This window comes from Plodia interpunctella, chromosome 20 (genome assembly GCF_027563975.2).
Source record: "Plodia interpunctella isolate USDA-ARS_2022_Savannah chromosome 20, ilPloInte3.2, whole genome shotgun sequence".
Classification (NCBI taxonomy): Eukaryota; Metazoa; Arthropoda; class Insecta; order Lepidoptera; family Pyralidae; genus Plodia; species Plodia interpunctella.
In genome coordinates this window covers 4,852,854-4,873,569 of record NC_071313.1, presented here as the reverse complement: position 1 = coordinate 4,873,569, position 20,716 = coordinate 4,852,854, and the positions used below count along the sequence as shown (strand labels likewise).

The 20,716-nt window shown below is 34.9% G+C and overlaps 1 protein-coding gene and 2 non-coding genes across 4 annotated transcripts in view; all 3 read right to left on the bottom strand.

Moving 5' to 3' along the window:
* Positions 1 to 155: 155 nt before the first annotated feature.
* The window catches only part of LOC128678558 (torso-like protein), a 32,382-nt gene continuing 11,821 nt past the window's right edge, over positions 156 to 20,716 (bottom strand). Inside the window, exons 2-7 of one of the 2 annotated variants that reach the window (XM_053760156.2) lie at positions 4,663 to 4,784; positions 4,135 to 4,359; positions 3,762 to 3,884; positions 3,265 to 3,439; positions 1,586 to 1,720; positions 156 to 1,312 (exon numbers count right to left, since the gene is read on the bottom strand). In XM_053760156.2, coding sequence (XP_053616131.1) covers positions 1,052 to 1,312; positions 1,586 to 1,720; positions 3,265 to 3,439; positions 3,762 to 3,884; positions 4,135 to 4,359; positions 4,663 to 4,766 — 1,023 coding nt within the window. In that variant the 5' untranslated portion in view covers positions 4,767 to 4,784 and the 3' untranslated portion in view covers positions 156 to 1,051. Of the gene's footprint in view, positions 1,313 to 1,585; positions 1,721 to 2,215; positions 2,351 to 3,264; positions 3,440 to 3,761; positions 3,885 to 4,134; positions 4,360 to 4,662; positions 4,785 to 20,716 lie in introns of both variants that reach the window. The other variant, XM_053760155.2, reaches the window with a different exon arrangement.
* On the bottom strand, positions 4,823 to 4,894 carry TRNAD-GUC (transfer RNA aspartic acid (anticodon GUC)). Its single transcript has one exon. It is a non-coding gene; the product is annotated as a tRNA-Asp (tRNA).
* On the bottom strand, positions 5,156 to 5,271 carry TRNAL-CAA (transfer RNA leucine (anticodon CAA)). The gene is made up of 2 exons: positions 5,234 to 5,271; positions 5,156 to 5,200 (listed from the first exon to the last, which is right to left on the bottom strand). It is a non-coding gene; the product is annotated as a tRNA-Leu (tRNA).

Here is a 20,716-nt window from a genome sequence, read left to right as displayed (position 1 = left end):
GTGAAACGTCAGTTCTATGAAAAAAAATTGATTATTTTACTGTTTGATTAAATTTTAGCGCCATCTATTGTCGAATAGCAGAAACTGACGTTCGATAATAGATGGCACTCATTGCATTCGATGGGAATGGGAAATTAAAATAATAATAAATTAAATGAATTTATTTCATTGCTTTATCATTATTCGAAAAATATTTACATCAGAATATTTACTACTTCTTAAGCAACACAAATGTAAATGCATTCTTAAAATTGATCCCACAATTTGTGAATTATATTGATTTACTAATATTGCACTTTTTTACTTTCAATAATAATCTAATATTTAATGGAAAAATATTATTATATCCGTTATCTACAATTTATTTATATTATTTATTTATTTCAATAAAATTTGTGGGGTCCAAATACTACTTATTCTTATATCCCTAAAATCTCTTACAAAAATATCTGCCAAATATTTAAGGCGAAATTTTTTATTTACAAAAATACAATTCTATTTATTTCTAAATAAGTAGTATTTCACTGTATTTTTATTTTGTTCTATTTTGTCTTTCAATATTGTAAATAGAATTTATGATGCTTATTTGTCGCATTTCGTTGAACATGTAGGCAGCCTGGTTAAGGTTAGAACATCATTAGGTAGGTATATGTACTGTAATAAATTATTTGTAAAATTTAATATTTGAGTTCCATTTGGAAAAACTTTACATCACTTACAATATCAACTCCTTAATTTATTTCGGAAGACATTATGTTTATAAAATTGTGAATCAGACTTTTACGTTGTATTTGATTCATACAATTAAAAATAATTATCATAACAGCTAAATTTGAAGTAATTTGTATTCGAAAATGCTGTATGTCCATAACTTGCAACTTAGTAAATGATATAAAAATACGCCTCGAGATGGGAGAAATTCAATGGCACATGACAACCTTTTTATATAGGGACATGTAGATTTTTTTACGGGTTATGGAAGTGTCATCAAACCACAGCATTTCCGAAAATTTAAGTATTCATTATTAATAAATCTATTCATGTATCACGATCACATATTACTCTCCCAAAGTTTTAAATAATTATCTATGACTTCTTCGAACCACTTCTTCTTTTTCGCGTCTTTAAACGCAGGCGATAATGTCTTTAATTCTAATTGTAATAAGGCCTCGTTCCCTAGGAGCGAGTCGAGGCTTCGCAGTAAGGCTGGCTCTCCATGCAGCTTCAGAAGGCTGGGATATGAAAATATGTAGTAGTGGACGCGAAGCCGCTTCATGGCCCAGCTTTCAACAGTTTTGTTGCCACTGGCCACCTGAAAAATAGAGGTTACAAAAATTTTCATTCAGTTTTATGTAGTCGCTAGATTTGCTAAGGCCATACCATACCATACACCGGAATTTAGATTTTGATTTCTTCAGCATCATTTAAAATATCTTGAAACGAATAATGAAAACAAATGATTATGCTAATGAATATGAAATAATGAATGAAGTGTATGTATATTGTGAAACCTGTAAAAACCCAGCACCTAGTACCTACAGTGCAATGGGCAGTATTATGTTTGCGTAAAACACAATAGTGTTACCTTTATTTGCCCGATATGCTTGGCGTGCCAAGGGGAGAAATATCCCTCCAACTCCTTTGCTGTTATATCAGCGACACCTTTGCTTTTTAATCTCTCTTTTATCATAGAGTATGCAGTTCTAGAGAACACAAATACCTGGAGCGAGAGCATAGACAAAAATATTGAAATAAATCGGAATTCGTTCATTAAGGTAGTGGTTATCCCCAAGTTTTCATTTCAATTATGGGGATCAATGTTGGATTGACAAAACTTCTTTGCCAATTTATCAAGCGGTAGAAACTTGAACGCTTTTATAAAATAAATCTCCAAAAAAATATTCTATCCCGTAATACACGTCCGTTTTTTATTTTAAAATAAATGAATGAATATGAATGAATAACACCCGTTTATAAGAAAAGAAACATGAAGGTGATATTAGAAAAGAAGTTTTGTGGTAGAATGCCTGGATCTAAGCAGAAAATGTAATTCATGAAATGATTGTCATGAAACGTAATAAATGAATCGTGGACTTTAAGTGATTGTGAACCCTTTGATGAATTATCTGCTGTAGATAATCCGCTAAAGGAGCAATACCCATATCATATATTTTTTTAAACCAATATGATTTTAGAATCAGGCTTAAAATCCAACCTTGACCGCGCCGATGTGTTCTGCGTAAAACGGGGAGAAAAAGTTGTTAATTTCACTAGGAGGTAGCTCTGTGACACCTCCAGACTTCACTCGCTCTTTTATCTTCGCGTAAACCCCGCGGGAGAAGACGAAAACCTGAGGATAGTGAGTTATCTAGAATTAAATTTACAGTGATAATTTATGTGCCAAGCCAAGGTTCAAGTCCTAGCATGCTGATGCAGTGAAGAAAAACAATGTAACCCAATTTAGCATCATTATCATCATGTTGGATCAACACTGATTAAAAGACTTTCTATACGTATCTATTCCCTCTCAGCAATGGTCGTTCAGAAATGCTAGTAGTTTGTAGCTTCGTAAAATATCATTTAAATTAAAGTACCTATGTCATCGAGTCTGCCTATGAAGGTTTATTATGAAGAACGCAATGTCAACGTTATCAATTGATTTATTTACTTTGTGTACCAAAAAATAATATAAATTTCTAGTGATATGAACATTACAGTTTGTTAAATACAGTAGTGTCGATTAAAAACCTCCTAGTCGCAAAATTATCGTGTGTTTCCAAAACGTCCGTTCTAAGAGGTAAACAGTGTCACGTTTCTGATACCGTACAAGGCTGCGTGAGATGACTGCACATTGCAAACAGTATCCGGTGATTTGTAACACTATGTTTAAACAAATGTATTTGTTTAATGAGGTTATTACAGGCCATCATCTATTTTGACTTATAAATTGTAGGAAAATTAAAGGAAAATCGTATTTTCTTCAAAAATCGGTTTAAATTATAAATCAGAAAATGTGGAAATTATTATTCCAGTTTTTGTAATTTTAATTTCAATAATGGCTACGCTTTCCTGACAGGGCAAACTGTACAAGTATTTTTTGTATACAGATACATACTACCCATATTATATAACTTCACTGTTATTGCAATATTGTTGAGTTTCAGTTTATGTGTCATTTGGACAACTTTACTAGAGGCAAAAATATGTCATTGTACCTATTCTTGTCTTTCAGGTATTTAAAATCAAAGAAAAAATCTTTCTCACCTGATAGAGAGAATTACCCGTAACATAAGAAGCAATATAGTGCGAGCCGTATTTCCTAATGAAGTCGGCAATGGACACTGTATCGCCTATAACAGATTCCTGTATTGCTTCGTACACAACATCTTCTACGACTATGTTGTTAGGCAAGTCTTTTAGTTTTGCTGTTTCACGAAACCTGGAAGATATAAGAAAATCTATATAAGAATCGGACCTTTATACCTAGTTGACCGAACATTATGTTATGTCGGCTGCACACTATCGCCGCACTCGGACAGATGCGATGCGAATGCATGAATATTGCACAGTTTGTATGAGTGCGAGCATTATAATTACAAGGGTTACTATACCATTATACCTATCAAGAGATCGTTAGATCGTCGTATTATCGTCAGCTGGTGAAGGAGTACTTGGTTCCGATATTTCCCGCCATAATTTAGGTGGACCCGCGCGTCTGGACATAACATAAATAATAATTATAAATAAATAATTATTGGTACCTTGAGACCCTGACGAGCACGTAGCAGTGGTCGCCGCTGATGAAGGAGGAGTTGATGCCGAGGTTTCGCGCCATTATGTCGGTAGGCCAGCCCGCCGTGAACGCTCGCCAGGGGCGCTCTAACCTGGAATCATGAGAAATAACTGTCAACTATTTCAACTGAGCGTTTTCCCGGTTTTTCCTTTCCAGAACCCATGAAAATATAGTAGATAGGGAATAAATTAATAAATATATAGCTCTAAGCTTATACGCAAAATCAAAGAAAAACAATTCACAAGCGACATCTATTGTCAAATAACTAAACTAATTCCATTCCATGTAAAATATAAAACTTTATTTAGATAGAAAATTGAAGATGAGCATTATTGTCCTACCTTTCAAAAGTAAAGTCCCTGAAGTAGGCCTGTAGTAGCTGCTTCAGGTTATCGCAGAACTCCATGTGGAAGTCTCCGTCGAAGATGGTCTTGGCTTGCCTGGGCTTGGGCGCGATGGAGTACTGGTCCACTTCTCTGAACACGCTGACTGTGGGCTCTCTGAACACCCAGCCTTCTGTATCGTTGCGGGGGACCACGCGCATGCAGATGCTGAGATAGCCATATCTGAAAGAGTTGCGGTGTTATGACAAGAGATGGCGCCACTGAGTAAACTGTGCACTTTGTTTTTTTTTTATGTTTTATGCAAAGATTTAGTCTCAAAAATACGTGAAAAATAAATAATTATGTATTCTGTTATACATGTGCGACCATTGTCAACTGAAATAGACCGGTCTGTTTTAGTACGTTTATTATCAGTGGTTCTAGTGAGTGACAACAAATATTTCGCACGCGTCCATTCTTTTCTTTTGCGGAAACTGTTTGATTGCGTTAGGTAGCTATAATAAAATAAAACAAATAAATACAAACCTCATGAATATGTTGATCGCTTTGCCAACGCCGAGCTCAGAGTCGAGTGTGGTGGCGGCGCGGCACAGTGCTACCACCAGAAGCACTGTGTGCACCCGCACCATCACACCGACACTGCCCACCTACAAAAAAAATATTTGAATAATTGAAAAAAAATTATCTCCCCGGCGGGGAATCGAACCCCGGTCTCCCGCGTGACAGGCGGGGATACTTACCACTATACTACCGAGGATATGTTGCCATTGACGAAATTTACTTATTAGTTTGTATTGTAAATAGTAGGCAATATTTTCTTTTCGAATATTTTCTGCAAATATGTCTAACTACATCTAGGCCTAGGCCCCCAAACCATTGGCTAAAGACACAATATCACAGTCTTACCATTTGTAAAACAATACCAGAAGATTCGAGTGAAAAAAACGTGAGTAAATAAAAAAAAAATTCGGAGTTGCTAAAAAATGTGGATAAAGATAAAAAACGAAAAAAAAAACTTTGTCAGAAGTGGGATTCGAACCCACGCCCTCAGAGAGGACCAGAACAACTCATACCTGATTACACAGGCAAGGTAAACCTTGAGTCTGGCGCCTTAGACCGCTCGGCCATCCTGACAGTTGAGGAGATCGACGAAATTAGCTATCACGTTCAATGGGTACGTTTTGTAATAATAACTGTAGATGTCGTTATTATCAATAGGATAGAATAGGATTTATTGAATACACGTCATACAACATGCATAGCAATAGAAAACAGAATATTGAAGTGTGCGTTCACAGTATTTAATAGCAACATGATTTTTAATAGTTCTTAGAAATCTAATAAAAATAAAAGATCCTATCCTAGGTTTAAAAAAATATGGTTATACATTTATTATTGAACATTGCGTATGTTGTACGAGAGCTAATATTTACCGCAATGAAAACCCAACAATGTTTGCCGAACTTTTCTGCGAATTGTTGTTCTGAATGAAATAATAAAAAAATATATATTTTCAGTTTAAAACATCTAATGCCACGAAAGTTCCACACGTGGCGCTACTGTCGCAGACAAGAACGTGTCCGATCTGTTATTGATAGTTCCACAATTTGCCGCGGTATTTTAGTGATTCTCTGCTCTAGACAACAAAGTAAAACAATTCATAAATTGACCTATTGGCCGTAATAAATGAGATGATTGGATCTACAAGTTACAGCCCTTGGCCCCCTTAGTGCATTACGACGATTGTGCAGCAAATTGCATTCAGTCACAATTTAGAGATGACACGCGAAATTGCGACTGAAGTCATAAAGCCGGTCGTCCACTGCGGACAAGTTTAGCTCGGATATATTGTACAGATTTTCAAAAGCCCATTTTTGAGTTTGCCCCTTCTGCCAGGATCTCTTCATTTCAATTGTACTTTCTGCTAATATGATGCCGGCTCCACACTATCGGCGAACTAAGCCAAATGCCGACGTGAATGAACGTGGTGTACATTGCGTGATTTGTGTGCTTTTATACCACAAGGAAAAAACAGAAATATACGTCGAAACCGCCAAGTTTTAGTGAGCGGATAGTGTGTAGCCGGTATTATAAATGCGAAAGTTTTGATGTGTATGAGTTTGTGAGGATATTTTTTACATAATCACCCAAAATCTACTGGATGGATAGGATTTAACCTGGAATAGCACATAGCGTAGGTACTTTATATTCGTTAGTATAATTTAGCTTAGTATTTGTGGAGTCTAGACTTTACACTTGATGATCGGGTTTACAATAAATCTTATGTGAATGTAGATACTTATACCTACACGTTAATTTATAACTTTAGTTATATTTTAAGAAGATTGAGGTTTGGGCTTTCATTCTAATACGCTATTTCCAAAAAGGAGCACTAGTCAAGTCTTTTATGTTAAAAACAATTAATTTTATACGGAACTTTTATGTAGATCTCGGAGTCAGTGAACGACTTTCTTTACGAGTCAAAAACATTTTTATTAATTTAATTTAATTGTACTTACTTTAAAATATAGATAAAGTTGATTAATAAAATTTATCAAGACATAGATACATATTGTGTTTCGTACCTTGTGAAAACTGCTTTATTTTTTTATGATTTGCTTTTTCGACCCTAAAATGTTTTAAAAAAGTGAGCATCGATTTTTCTTTGCAAATGTCCCCATCAACGTCATTTCCCGGAGACGGAAAGTACCTACCCATTTTCTATTGTCTATGGTCGTTTATGGTCAATCGTCGAACTGTAGCATTTGACCCAGCCTCGCACTATACTTGGCCCCGATTGTGCGAGTCAATGCCAATTCAATTATGCGATCTAGATTGCTGCGCCGTAATCAGAAGTTACGAATTACGACTCTAATACGGCAAAAACATCGATTGTATAACGGTAAGTTACATACTTCTAGTTGCTTTTATTTGATACTAGCGGCCCGACCCGGCTTTGTTCGGGTAAACGCATAACAAATATACCTTACTCAGGAATGACACTATGAAAACAAATGAAACCGTACGAAAATCCGTCCGGTAATTTTTGAGTTTATCGCGATTATAGACACAAACGCGACTTCTTTTTATAATAACATAAATTGAGCGGACACTGGGCTCCGACGCTTTATTCCCGCCGCACGTGCTGTGTTCCGAAAGGAATCGAACGAGAAAATGCTCATATGAGATATGAGATGACATTAAGTGCTAACATTGTCGAATGACATTGACATTTGGAAAAGAAGCGGAAATCGTGTTGTACATTTGCGGCACGAGAAAAAAATACAGATTCATAGATCTTTTTTTTTGTTTTTAAAAAATACCTTATATCAAAAAAAATACCTTTGGGATTGGGCGTTGTCATTCTTTTCTTTTTAATTAAATCTTTCAAAGCAATTTTTGCGTAGGGCAAGTGTTGCATCTGGTGCCTGCACACATAAAAAATCGGTCAAGTGCGAGTTTAACTCGCGTGAAGACGTACACTTTACAGAATTTTTATAGGTTTTCCTTTAATGTGCAAGCAATGAACTATACTTTGTATTTTTTTGTATTACAGTATTATTGAAATTTAATATGACAGACTGATATTTAAGTGTGACAGTATTATCTTTAATAATAATATCCTTTTTTATTGTGATTTTATAATTTACTTAATTTTATATAATGTTGATTTTTTTTAAACACAAAAATATTATTTACATTTTATTACTAGTTCCATTTTCGGATTACACAAAAGTGCATAGTAAAACAACAATAAAAGTTTAATAATTAATTAACCTACTTGGCCGAGTGGTCTCGATGGCTCTCGAGCCGGCGCATCCTAACTGCATAACAATTAGTGAGTGTTTACTGCACTTGACTTATTTCGGTGTATGCAGACATGCGCTTGAGCATACAGGTTACAGGTTGTAATTCAAATTCGTTTATATCGGCGTTTTCCAGGTTTATTCTCCATGGTCGTCGTTCCAAAAGGCGCTGATAGTCTGTGGTTGAAAATATTAAATACTAGCTTTTACTCGCGGCTTCGCCTGCGTGATTTCCCACGGGAGCAGTTATTTTTCCGGGATGAAAGGATACTACTTCAAACTATTTGTATGCAATAATTTTTAAGATGCGTGAATATTGCGCAGTTACTATGGTTGCTTTTATTTACCGCAATTAAAAACCAGCACTGTCTACCGAATCTGCCAAAGTTTGGCAAACTGTTCGACGACAGTATGGAGCCGGCATAACGGTTTCGTATACATATAGATGGAACGGTTAGTAGATGCTCGAAATTTTAGATCATCACTCAATATTTTCCTATTTCACTTCACTAACTTATATTTCGAAAAAATCGGGATTAATTTTATTTTGCATGATCTTTCTGGCAACCCTACTTCCAGGTAAATCATAATCTAAGAACATAAGGTGCACAGAACTTTCAAGCTTGCATTTGCATTCCACGCAGGAACGCCCGCGGGCTATATTTAGCCCAACACAAGCGGAGCACTCATGCGCATGTCGACTGGAGCAATAGCAATAGCAAAACAAATACTCATTGTGAAAAAATACAAATTAAAAAATTAGATAACAAATAAATTTAAAATGATACAGAAACATAAAATGTCGACATTAAATTAGATTCAATTTAGATTAAATTGGATTGATATGAAATTTAGTACACGGGTAGAAAATAACCTGGAATAACACATAGGGCACTTTTTATCTCTAAATTTCCATGGGAGCGTGGCCCCGGGGCGCTGCTCGTTGTCCATAAATTTATTTTTCATTTTCCGTAGTCTGGTATTTCTAGTAATTCCATAAATAAAGTTGAAAATCATACGATTAAATAATGATCAGGATGAAGCGGTGCAAAAGGCTTGACGCTATGCGTGCCAATTATCTGACAACTAAGGACGCCGATGACAAGACAGTGCAAGTAGAAAAAGCAGGGAAGCGGATCCTATAGGCTCTGAGGACAATGCTCAAATGAATAAATACGTAAAATACGTAACTATGGGCCTGTTTCACTGTTTGCTGATAAAGTAACATATAGCTTATATACTATCATACTATATGTATTATGTTATAAGTTACATATATTGTATTTTACAAGTGTTGGATAGGGCTAGCTGGCAGTTAGATTATCTCTCTGATTACCTACTTAAGATATTTTAACAGAAAGTGGTGAAACATTTTTTGCTAACCCTACTTAAGGCCAGGATTTAACGCGTTAGTATTTAGCTACTAATTGGCTCCGTGTAAACATGTCTATCTTCAAAGAGGGTGAACTGTCGCCGGGGTACGGAAATACACGTTAAATCTACCATCATATACCTATACATCACCGTAGCCATTTAAATGTTAACATTATTAAACGAAATCATCAGAACTTTGACCCTTATGACGGCCATATTCAAAATTTCAAATAGGTACGGATGCGATTTTTTTACTTTCCTTATATTCGAATTTTAAAGTAAAGTTCGCAAGGGCTGAAAAATATCATTCAGATATATATCTTATAAGACAACTTCTACGTCGGAAATTATTTCGAGCGTTGGATTATAATATTCCACAATTTCGTTTAGTACGTATGTATGCATACGATGCATTCTAAACACTAAACATGGCTCGTGGCAAGCTTGACTCATTGTATTATGGTCTTCTAATACGATATATTTGCATAAGTTTATAATAACTTGTTTATAAAGGCCATCTGCAAATGCAACTTGGGTTGTTATGCTTTGGCTCTTAGCTGTACTTTCGAAAATAAACTTAATCATGAAGGAAGTTAACGTGGAGAAGCTCGGTAGCTCAGTGGTTCGCGTTCGGTTCAGTTGTTTACAATGGTCAGTCATTGGATGGGTGACCAAAATGTTGGAATTTTCAATTATTCCTTGTGGATAACATTGGGGACATTAAAAATAAGTAATGACGATTTAACCACTTATAGCTACAATAATGAACATATATAAGTAGTTTCATGTGGTCAGATGTACAAATGGACAAGACTCAACGGCCCAAACTAAGCATTGCTTGTATCGCGGGTCCGATGCACACACACGTAACCAGAACCGCTGACAAATATTTGTGATAAAATGTCAAATATTTGGCTACGCTAGGCATCGAACCCAGGACCACTAGGTAGTGAACGGTCGTGGCGACCTAGCGCCACGGAGTGTTTAATTGCAAAATATGACAAATGTCAAAGATTTTCTACATTATCTCATCATAGCTCGCAGCTCATCATATTCCATTCATCGCCATTCCATACTAGTTTCGTAATTGCTTGACCATACCAATTCGTGTAACTTTGTGTTTATATGCATTCTGTTCCGGTGGTTTAACATTACTCATTAAGTCAGTAACCTTATGTTAAAGGCCAGCAAGGTATTTCGAGGTGTTGTTGAACTGTTAAGTTATAAATTTCAAGTAAGTAAGTAACTAGGTAATAGCTGTATAAATTTATTAATGATAGCTTGGCCCTTCGTTAGAATAATTTTGTTACTCATAACTATACTTTTGTAAGTACTTTTGTTACTACATATACTATATATTTATATATTTTTAGCTTTTGTATCAGGAAATAAAAGCTAAAAATACATACAACAAATAGCGATATAGAGTTAGAAATAGAAAATTAGCTATTTAATTAATCTCTTAATAAATCAGGCTACGCCGTGCAAATAACTATTCAAAAGAAATATAAGTTGTTGAATGAAGTAGCACTTGCCGCAATGTTTAGAACCAAATATCAATATGTAAATATAAAGCTACCTATGTCTGTACGTACATAGAAGATAAATAATTATTGAGGGTTTTATGGGACTAATAATAGAAGCCAAAACAGTTTTCTTTTATTTTTTTCTGTCTGAATGTTTGTTCGAGCATCACGCAAAAACTACTGGATGGAATTTGATGCGGTTTTTGTATAGCTGATGGCCTAACTTAAAATTCTGGTATAGGTCTCATCGAGATACGTTGCTTAGAATCCGAGTTATCGACAGAAAATTTATGAGCGACACATAATAAGAAGTCGCGGGCAAAAGCTAGTTGAAAATATAAATAGACATACAGTTTTTTGTACTAACACATTCAGATTAATACTAACTTACTAGTAGGAGTTAAGAGCCAGGCTCTATATGATAGATTGCTCCGATGCATCGTGTCTCTCCGTTGTTTTTCATAGGTTGACGTGGATTGACTTAAGTCGGATCTCCATACAATTTCTGCGTTGTACGTCGACGGACGTCAAAAAAATAAACGGAGCACGACTTAGTAATGGGAGTAGGAGAAAACTCAATAAGCGTATATAAGTAATTATTAAAATGTATAATAAGACTTAATAGTGTGTTGCCTGTATTTTAAAATAGGAAAAAAAATATGCACATTATAAAAATAGACACGCAGAGAATCTGATAGTACACCTGGCGACAGGAAATCCTCTGCTCTGAGTCACAACGCAAACGATGTTATGTGCTCTGTCCATCAGACGGTGGTAATAAACACGAATATCGAAATGTAATTCTTAGGCAGTCGTAGCTTAGTATTATGCAGATATAATACACTTATAGATTTGAAACAAACTTATACAAAAAGATAAAAATATCACTGACACGAGAACACAAAAAGGACTTTACAATTTACCTACTTAGCATATATGACACTGAACTGAAATAGTACACAGGCTACATCACTTTGAAACTGAACATTATGCTCCTAATTCAGTTACTAATCTTTGCGTGCTCCCGGTTTCATTCGGGGCTATGTCGCCGCACGCCGCGAAGCCCAGGTTCAGCCTAAAAAAATAAAGCTTATTTTTTTTAAACCGGCCGTCTGCCTGACGTTTACCTTTTCTAGGGCGTGGTCCTATTCTAGGGCGGAACCATGAATGGAATGATGCACCTACAGACAGTAGATGTATAACTATTGAATGTTGTGTATCAATTTTTATGAAGTTTATAATGTTTAATAATAGAATAATAAATCATTATACTTCCCTTTTACACATTTAGGGATTAAAAATAATTCCATCATCATCGAAAAAATACTGTATCTATGTAAACTATTGCAGTTGATACAAAATTAGTTGTCTGTATTATAATTTCTTCTAAATGTTCACAAAGAAGCCATCACTTTTAATTTTTTGGTCTTAGGCAAACTGCATTGAATACAATTTGCAGTAAAATTTAATTTAGTGTAACCTCAACAATTGTGTTCTGGAACGGAGCTAAAACGGTGTTCTAATTATTATGCAAGCCGTCAGTCTAAACCCTAATTAGATTGTTGTGGAATTCCCGTGGGAAAATATTGGTTAATGTTTGTAAAACAAGTTTAGATAACCAGAAACCGCGCAATAACAAATCAACTCAAAGTAACAATGTTTACATTGGGATCGTATTTTATTTGGTTATAGCGGCCCGTTCCGGCTTCGCTCGGGTAAAATCACAACAAATTTTACAATTATAACTTCCTCTTGAATCACTCTATCTATTTAGAAAACCCGTATCAAAATCAGTTGTGTAGTTTTTTAAAGATCTAAGCTATATAGGGACAGACAGCGGGAAACGATTTTGTTTTATACTATGTAGTGACGATGCGAGCTCCACAAAGTCGCCGAACTCTATTTCATCCGAATGCGTGAACATTGCGTACTTAGTTTCAGTGCTTTTACTTACCACAATGAAAACCAGCAATGTATACCGAATCGGCCAAAGTTTGGCAAACTGTTCGACGACAGTGTGGAAGCCTGCATTAGTTTTTGCTACAAACACGTTTGAATATTGTTGAATATATTGTTCCTTTTCTGATTTGTTCAAGATAATAACAATAAAGACAAGGATTGTCTTTATCCCTGCACATTAACGCCACCTCACATATTTATGAATTTCTTTAACGAAAATTAAAAACAAAATTACTTAACAGATTACGCCATACAATTTTAGTTGAAAGTATTGTAGTTTTTCTTTGCATCACGTAGTCACAGTTGACTAAATCGAAAACGGTGGCCACTAAATTCCTTTTAGTCTACTATGTCACCACATAACTATAATATTTCTACTAAAATTATTTATCTAGTATATGCATATGCTGTTAAAATATTTTATAATTTTCGCTAAGAAATATGACGTGTCACTAGTATGCGTGGATGTTGGTATTCAGAGAGAATCAGGAGCTGTAAAAACAAATGTGAACATGTTTCGTTAAATAGGTAGGTACTTAGTGAATCTCCTAAAGACTGTTGTAGTTCAAAGACTAAATCAAGGTCAGCAGGTGTATGCAGCAGGTTACAATACATTATACGATATAGGTAGGCAATATATCAGATGTTTGCACTAATGTTTAATGCACGATACTAATGATCTTATAATAATGGTCAAATGTATTTTGATTATAGGGAAATGGTATAGTACCTACGCCGCGGCGTCTCCAGATGTACGTGGTTACTGGAAGTAAGTATTATATAATTTGTGACACGGTAATGGGCTAAATTGAACAAATTCATGCAACCAATTGGACTGTTCAGTCCAAAGTGAAATCGTCTAGTTTTAGCCATCTTATTGGGTCTTATTAGGGCTAAAACATATCGGACTAAAACCATTTGCAAAATAAATATAGTACACAAAAGCATACCCTACCTAGTCAGACTATTATATCCTGCACCGGCTTACTTGAGTGCGCAGTCCGTTTAGCAACATCCAAGTGGGCCAGGGCTGATCATGGACAGGCGCAAGTTCCTCTCGCAGGGCAACGAAATCGGGTACTTTGTGACTTCTCTCGCTTCTCTCCCATGACTCGAATCTGGCAGTTGTGATGTAGGTATCTCTGCATTGTGTGTATTTGCAACCATCTCCGTTCTCGGTGCGTTATGAAGGTCAATGCCCAGAACAATAGCATGATCGTCGATATCCTGTCATATGCACAGAGTGCAAGCATTGTGCCTTTCTTCGCGATGCGTTTTGAGTAATTTATTATCGGTATTTGCCATGTACCACTTCTCCTCTCTTCTATAGAATTCTGGCTGGCTGGCGCATTTTTTGCATGATTTCTTAGGAAGGTTTAGGTTTAGAAAGTTAGGCGAGCAACGCCGGGAAGGGCTGCTAATTCAATACAAAAGTAGTAGTAGTAGTATTGACCACGATTAGGGGATAACCGGGGACAACGATAACATGGTTAACAACTTTTATACAAACTGTCTCCGTGAGAAATTGATGCGGTAATAGCTAGTAAAATTAATAAGGAAAATTTTCAATTCGATCTATAGCTATCAAAATTTCATGACAAATTTGCCGTTACTATCGCGGCACAGAGATCTATCCCGTTTAACTTGAGATGCAGTCGAGTGCAGACTTATTGTGTGATCTATTGGTAGAAATCGAAGTACATATAATCGATTCATATCACTCAATCCTGTTTTATCTGATGCCTCGTGTACACCGACATTGATCGCCGCTTTCGTAGTACATTGCTTAGTGTTTACTTGCGTTGATACAAAACTCACATTAAAATTAAGCAATGTAGTTCGAGAGATGTCGATCATGGCCGATCAGATTGCGTGAGAGTTCACACATGTTCCGTTTGGTCTAAATACCTAATTACTCCTTATCTTCGAGTGAGTCAAAAGTCACAATAAATTATACTTACAATCACTTTAGAACAAACAATTTGCACAGATTTAGCTATGTGTGTCTCAAGTGTGTTCTTGTTTTGCTAATATAACACAAGAAATGTATAACTTACTAACTAAACTAAGTACTTTTTATAGCTTCGAATTGAACATTGGAAATCCTTATAGTCTCGCCCTGTCTGTCTGTCCGCGACACAACAACATTCTTGGCTTTATTAATAGAGTGGTTTGCCATTGCCTTCTTCACACACAAATTAATAATCAACCAGTGTGCAGGTTTCCTCACGATGTTTTCTTTCATGTGGTCGATGAAAACTACTATACATGTGTCGGATTGATATACAAACTCATGTGGCACGAGTAGGATTCGAACCTGGGATCTTTTGATCCACAGGCGGGCGTCGTGTCGTAATCGTTACACCACCACCGCTTCAAAACTTTTCGTTTAAAATCTTGTTAATTCAAAGAAAACATGAAACTTCCGCTAGTAGAGATTCGAGTTGAACATTATTGAACTTATTTCATATTGCTTGTGTTCTATCGCTATAACAACGACATTGAATCGCGGTGGAAAAACTTGTTATTCCACTGTTTATTCAAACAAACATGTAAAATAAGGCATAACACATCAGCTATGACGTCATACTGTGAATAGTGTTGCCGATCTATTGATAAATTGACTTCGAAATCGGGGTATCGATAGGATAGTTCGATAGTGTTCAAAACTTTATATCTATCATGTCGATAGCATAAAATGTGATGATACTATTGGTGACTGACAATAATATTGATAGTTTTGAGAATAATAATGAGAGGACTTCAACGGGAATTTTTTTCATCTCGATTATTTGGAGAATTAGTTAAAGAGCCAGCTTGAAACAAAAACATTTAATTGTTGTTAGTTTCGATGTATCCCTTTTTGAGAAGTCACTACATCACCGACAATATTTCGATATTTCGTGAACACTATTATTCGTATAGGTATTGTAGTTTTCATAGACCACTTCTTGCTTCCGATGAAGGAAAACTGTGAGGAAACCTAAACATTAGTTGACTAGTAATTGCAACTAGATGCGGTAAGTAGTCGTAAAATTCTTATAAGCCTATAGGTGACTTGAATAAAAGCTGACATCAGTGTTAGCAATTAACACACTCTTTAAGAAGACGAACACTACCGATATCATTGACAATCCTTTCGACATTTCCACTATTCCTGTAACATCGATAGCTGTGATCGATTAGTGTGATCGATCGGCACCGCTAACCGTGAACATACACATTAAGTTCGACTTCAAACAAATTACTACTCAAAGACAAAACAATCTCTCTTCAAGAATTGGATATTACACAATAAGAAATTACACGGCGTAACACGGGCCAAGGTCATAAATAAAACATGATATAATGACGGCCATTTATCAGAACATCGAATGGAATACAAAACGGTTTTGTAACTTGGAGCTTTTTTACCGTGCACTTTGGTATGCAAGGCGGGCTGTTGTTTGGTGATCATTTTTATCCTAAAATAATCAATATTTAGTTTTAACTGTCTATGTAAATTTGAGATGATAGCCATTTTACCCTGGGTACACTTGGATCCGATGATACATATGTGGGTCCATTATATAATAATATTCGTTATTACAAATCGTGCTTATATTTGCTTCTTATAAATATAACCATTCCAAAACCTCCCGTTGGTCCGTATGAGATAACAAAGGATGTGAAGCCTTGACAGGTCACAACAGCATTCCCGAATAGGGCTAATTTCAGGTAGCCGGATTACGCAGACCTCACGGGGTCTTGGGATTTGGGCATCACAGTCGCGAATGAAACAGAAACGGGAATGAGAGCAATGAGAGATGTTGCAACATTTTCAGAAACAAGTTTGTAAACACGGATGTATGTTTGCCATTGAAATAAAAACGTTAGCTAACACAGTTGCAATATTATGAGCAGGGGAGTGGCTATTTTTGTATTTATTTCAGCCAATCTGATGACATTTTTTTTAAATATTCCGTTGGGTCAGGGCCAGTTCGACAGTTAAAACATGACAATGAAGACAAGAGTCTACAAAATTGTAACATCCTTGTTTTAAAAATATCAAAGCATCTTCTTATGCTTATATTTACATATTATGTGAATACATCCATTGCGATAATTTTATCTATGTTTAACACAATAAAGATCATTCATTCATTTTTTTGTATTCAAACGGTCAATATGCTCTTTCTTAAGATCTCATCTGAGCGTTTTCCCTGTTTCATTCGCCTCCATAAAGCGTCGGAGCCCAGGGTCCAATAAACGATCATTATTACAATCTAACAACCCTGTAACAAACGTTATTTTCAAATACCACGATACAAAGGAGACCTTTGAGCCTCACGTCTCCACATTTTAGAATTTGGTCATGACATTTGAAGACATTTACTGAACGAAGGTGCCATTACAAGACGCGTGTCTGGAATGTTAATTAACCATGAGTGTTTATTATTATTGTTATTTATAGTTTTTCGATTATGACAAAGTAATCTTGTTTTGGAATTTCAAAGATCATCAAGTAATAATTTAAAGCTTTTGGAAAATAAAATGCTTTTAATTAATCATTTATTTATTTACTCAATTATTTATTTATAACTGCTGATTGTAAATATTTCTATGATTAGAATTTTTTCCTATCTCATTCGACTGATCAGCACTTATACTTGTTTGCATTTGTGAAACAAAAATGTATGTTCCATTCCAACGTACTTTATACAGATGTTTTAATAGTTTCTACGTTATTTGATAATTAAAAATTGATTTAAAAGGTACAAAACTCTGAAAATAAATTCTCAAAGTTACGTAAGCCATTTTAGTGAACCAAAAGTTGATTATATCATAGCTCAAACAAGGTCAAAAACTAAGAGGAAGATCACATTATGTATTGAAATAAAGAGCAAGGTTGGTTCTCCAATCATTACGTTTAATATTTTCTGATTGGTTGCTATATAATGATTGGATTTATTAGACATGCTCATATATTTCACTAGTCATGACTAGGCTATTAGCTTCTAACAGCCTAGAATTTAAAGACATCGACTTCCACAAAAATCCTAAATAGATAAAGTTCGTAATCGGATATAGATAAAATGCTAAGATATATACAAACAGATTTAATTTTGGATAACTATATTAGGTTCCTGTGGTAATTTATATCATGAATACAGTAATAAAAACAGTATAAAAAATTGTAACATGGTTTTAATGACATTTTTTACAAAAGCCTATAAAGCATTTCATATTTTTTAAAGCCTCCGAAACCTTATCTCATTTCTTTTGCATCATATTTCAAGGAAAAGTAAAACTTCTTTTTCAAACCTTGACTTGGCTTATTTTTAACCATTTATATTGATTAATATTGGCATTTCATTTGAAAAATATAATTTGACATTGAACTCCAGAAAATGAAGACATTGATGTAAAAAAGCTATTTTACATAACACCGTCTTCATTACATTCAAATATGCAGTTTTTCGAGTGTGAAGGATATGCAATCTTGGTTAGCTAAATACTCTACGCGTTTATAAGTATTGCTCGATTTAACTATATTTTTCTAGTCATAGATCTTTATATCTCAAGAGTATATTGTTTTCGACACACCTAAACGAAATAACTAAAACAAAAACATATTAATAAAATAAAATAGGCAACTAAACCTCACTAGGCCGCAACAAATAGGTATTTCCAACTAAAAAAACGTTGTTAAGTCGACAATTTGCATTGAATGCAAAATGTAATGTCGATTACGTAAAATTGCAATAAAATACAATATGTTTGTTTGCAAGGTTGCAGCTTTGTTTTAATCGCATTTCCCGCGGTTTCGACCTGATAACTTCTGATGATTGTGACAAATTGTTAAAATAATAGGACATTGTCCATTTACATAACTTTATCTATGTTTTCAGGTATGGGTCAGTGGCAAAACTGTATAATAGAATGTATTTCTATGTGGAATAAATTTTAATTGAATATTTGAAAAGAACAATTAATTTTTACTGAATATATTTAATACCAGAACTGAAATTTAAAAAAAAAAGAATTTTTCAAATTGGTCCAATCTACTTCGCTAAAAAAGGATCGCGACGAATTTAGAACATCCAGGGAGGATTTTTGAAGTTTGTTCAAAATAAAATTTCATTAATCCAACGATACGGAAATAAATTTTGTCTTAGCTAAATTACTCATAATATCTGACCCAATTATACTAAAAATTAAATAATGGACCGTATCACTTAGGCATAAGTATAGTAAATTAAATTACCTTACAGAAAACAATAACAAAAAATAACTTATAAATTAAAAATGTCTAGGGATGGGAAATTATAACTGGGTGAACTGTTAATCAATCTTCCACGTTTTTTTTCTATAACCAAAACCTACTTTCCATGGTAGGTACAATAGATTGCGATTCTGTGTGTGAACCATTGTTTTTTTTATCGGTTTCTACAACACTACGGCAATAACTACCGTTATAATTATAAATTAAAACAATAAATATTGCAAAAATGTGGGATTAGGTTTACAAACTTCTTTGATATATGATGAGAATACCATAAGCGTATAACTATTTGGAAATACTTAAGTAATTTATGCCTGCAGAATGTACAATAACTGGTAATTTCGGTATTAAATGAGATTGAAAAATTGTCGCTAACCGAGTGATTAGCTATGACCGTTTCACTTCAAGATCACTACATTTACAAATATAAAATATCTAAGTGAGACGGTCCATTATTTAATTTGGTTATTGGGTTTAGCTATTATGACGAATTTAGTTAATCCAAGTATTTTTGCGGATAGTAGGCGTTACGTAAAGGTTATAATATGACTGAAGCCACAGTAATAATAAAGAGGACTAGCCGAAACTAAAAATATTTTTTAAGAAATCGCCTATTGTCTAACGTAATTTGTTACCTAAATTTATGCGATTAAAATGCATACCTGTCTTGTCATTGACACAAAATAAGCTGAATACATAATATATTCTTACCTAGTGTTAAAAAACATTTTGTGAACAAACGAAACATTCAGTGTTTTAATAAGTATATTTTCGCGTCTTTGTCAATTTCAATGTCTTAACAAAAACAAAAGATGTTCCAACTTGCAATGAGTTATTATTTGAAGTTTATGATGATGAATAGGTATAACGTCTGGCGGAAACTGTTAAATGACCTTGGAAACCTGGTCCTGGCGAAAAGGACATGATCAAAAATAGCTGGCTATCAACAAGATGTTTTAATGCATGCTAATGGTCTAACAGCTAAGGTGCCGAGATCGTGCGAAGTGAAGAAGAAAAAGTAGGAAAACGGACCTTGGGTGCCGACACTTGATGGTTAAGGAAGAAACCGGGAAAACGATCAGAAAAGAGAGAATGTTATTTGAAAATATATCCTGATGATATTTACGAATGGAAGGCACTGGAAATATTAATAATCTGTAGTAAAGGGCACCTGTTAGCTCTGGAGGAGGGATTCCATCTTTATCGCATTTCTGCATTTGACAGACTAAATGCATTCAGGTATGCATTAAAGTAGGTTCTCGTCAGAATGGGTAAAAAGTTAGTATATAGCCCACGGCTTCGCTCGAAGAACAGGCATTGGGCAATGTGATAGAGAAAGGACACGTTGAAATTGATCTCGATGAGAGCTGGCGCAAGTTTGCGACTTAGAGCGATTCTCAATTGAGCTTAGTTCGGTGGTAAATAGAAATAAAGATTACATACTCGTCTGTGGAACGCACAAATCAACAAAAAAAAAAAAACAAAAAAAACAGCAGTACTTAACGGCATTACTGGGTTCAAAAGGTTTGCACTTTATATTATAGACATGGATTTAGTAAGTACTTCGTCGGAGTACCTACTAATTCCATGTTTAGTACTTAATCTCATCTCATACCTCATAGTTGTACGAAGTACCTACTAATTTCATG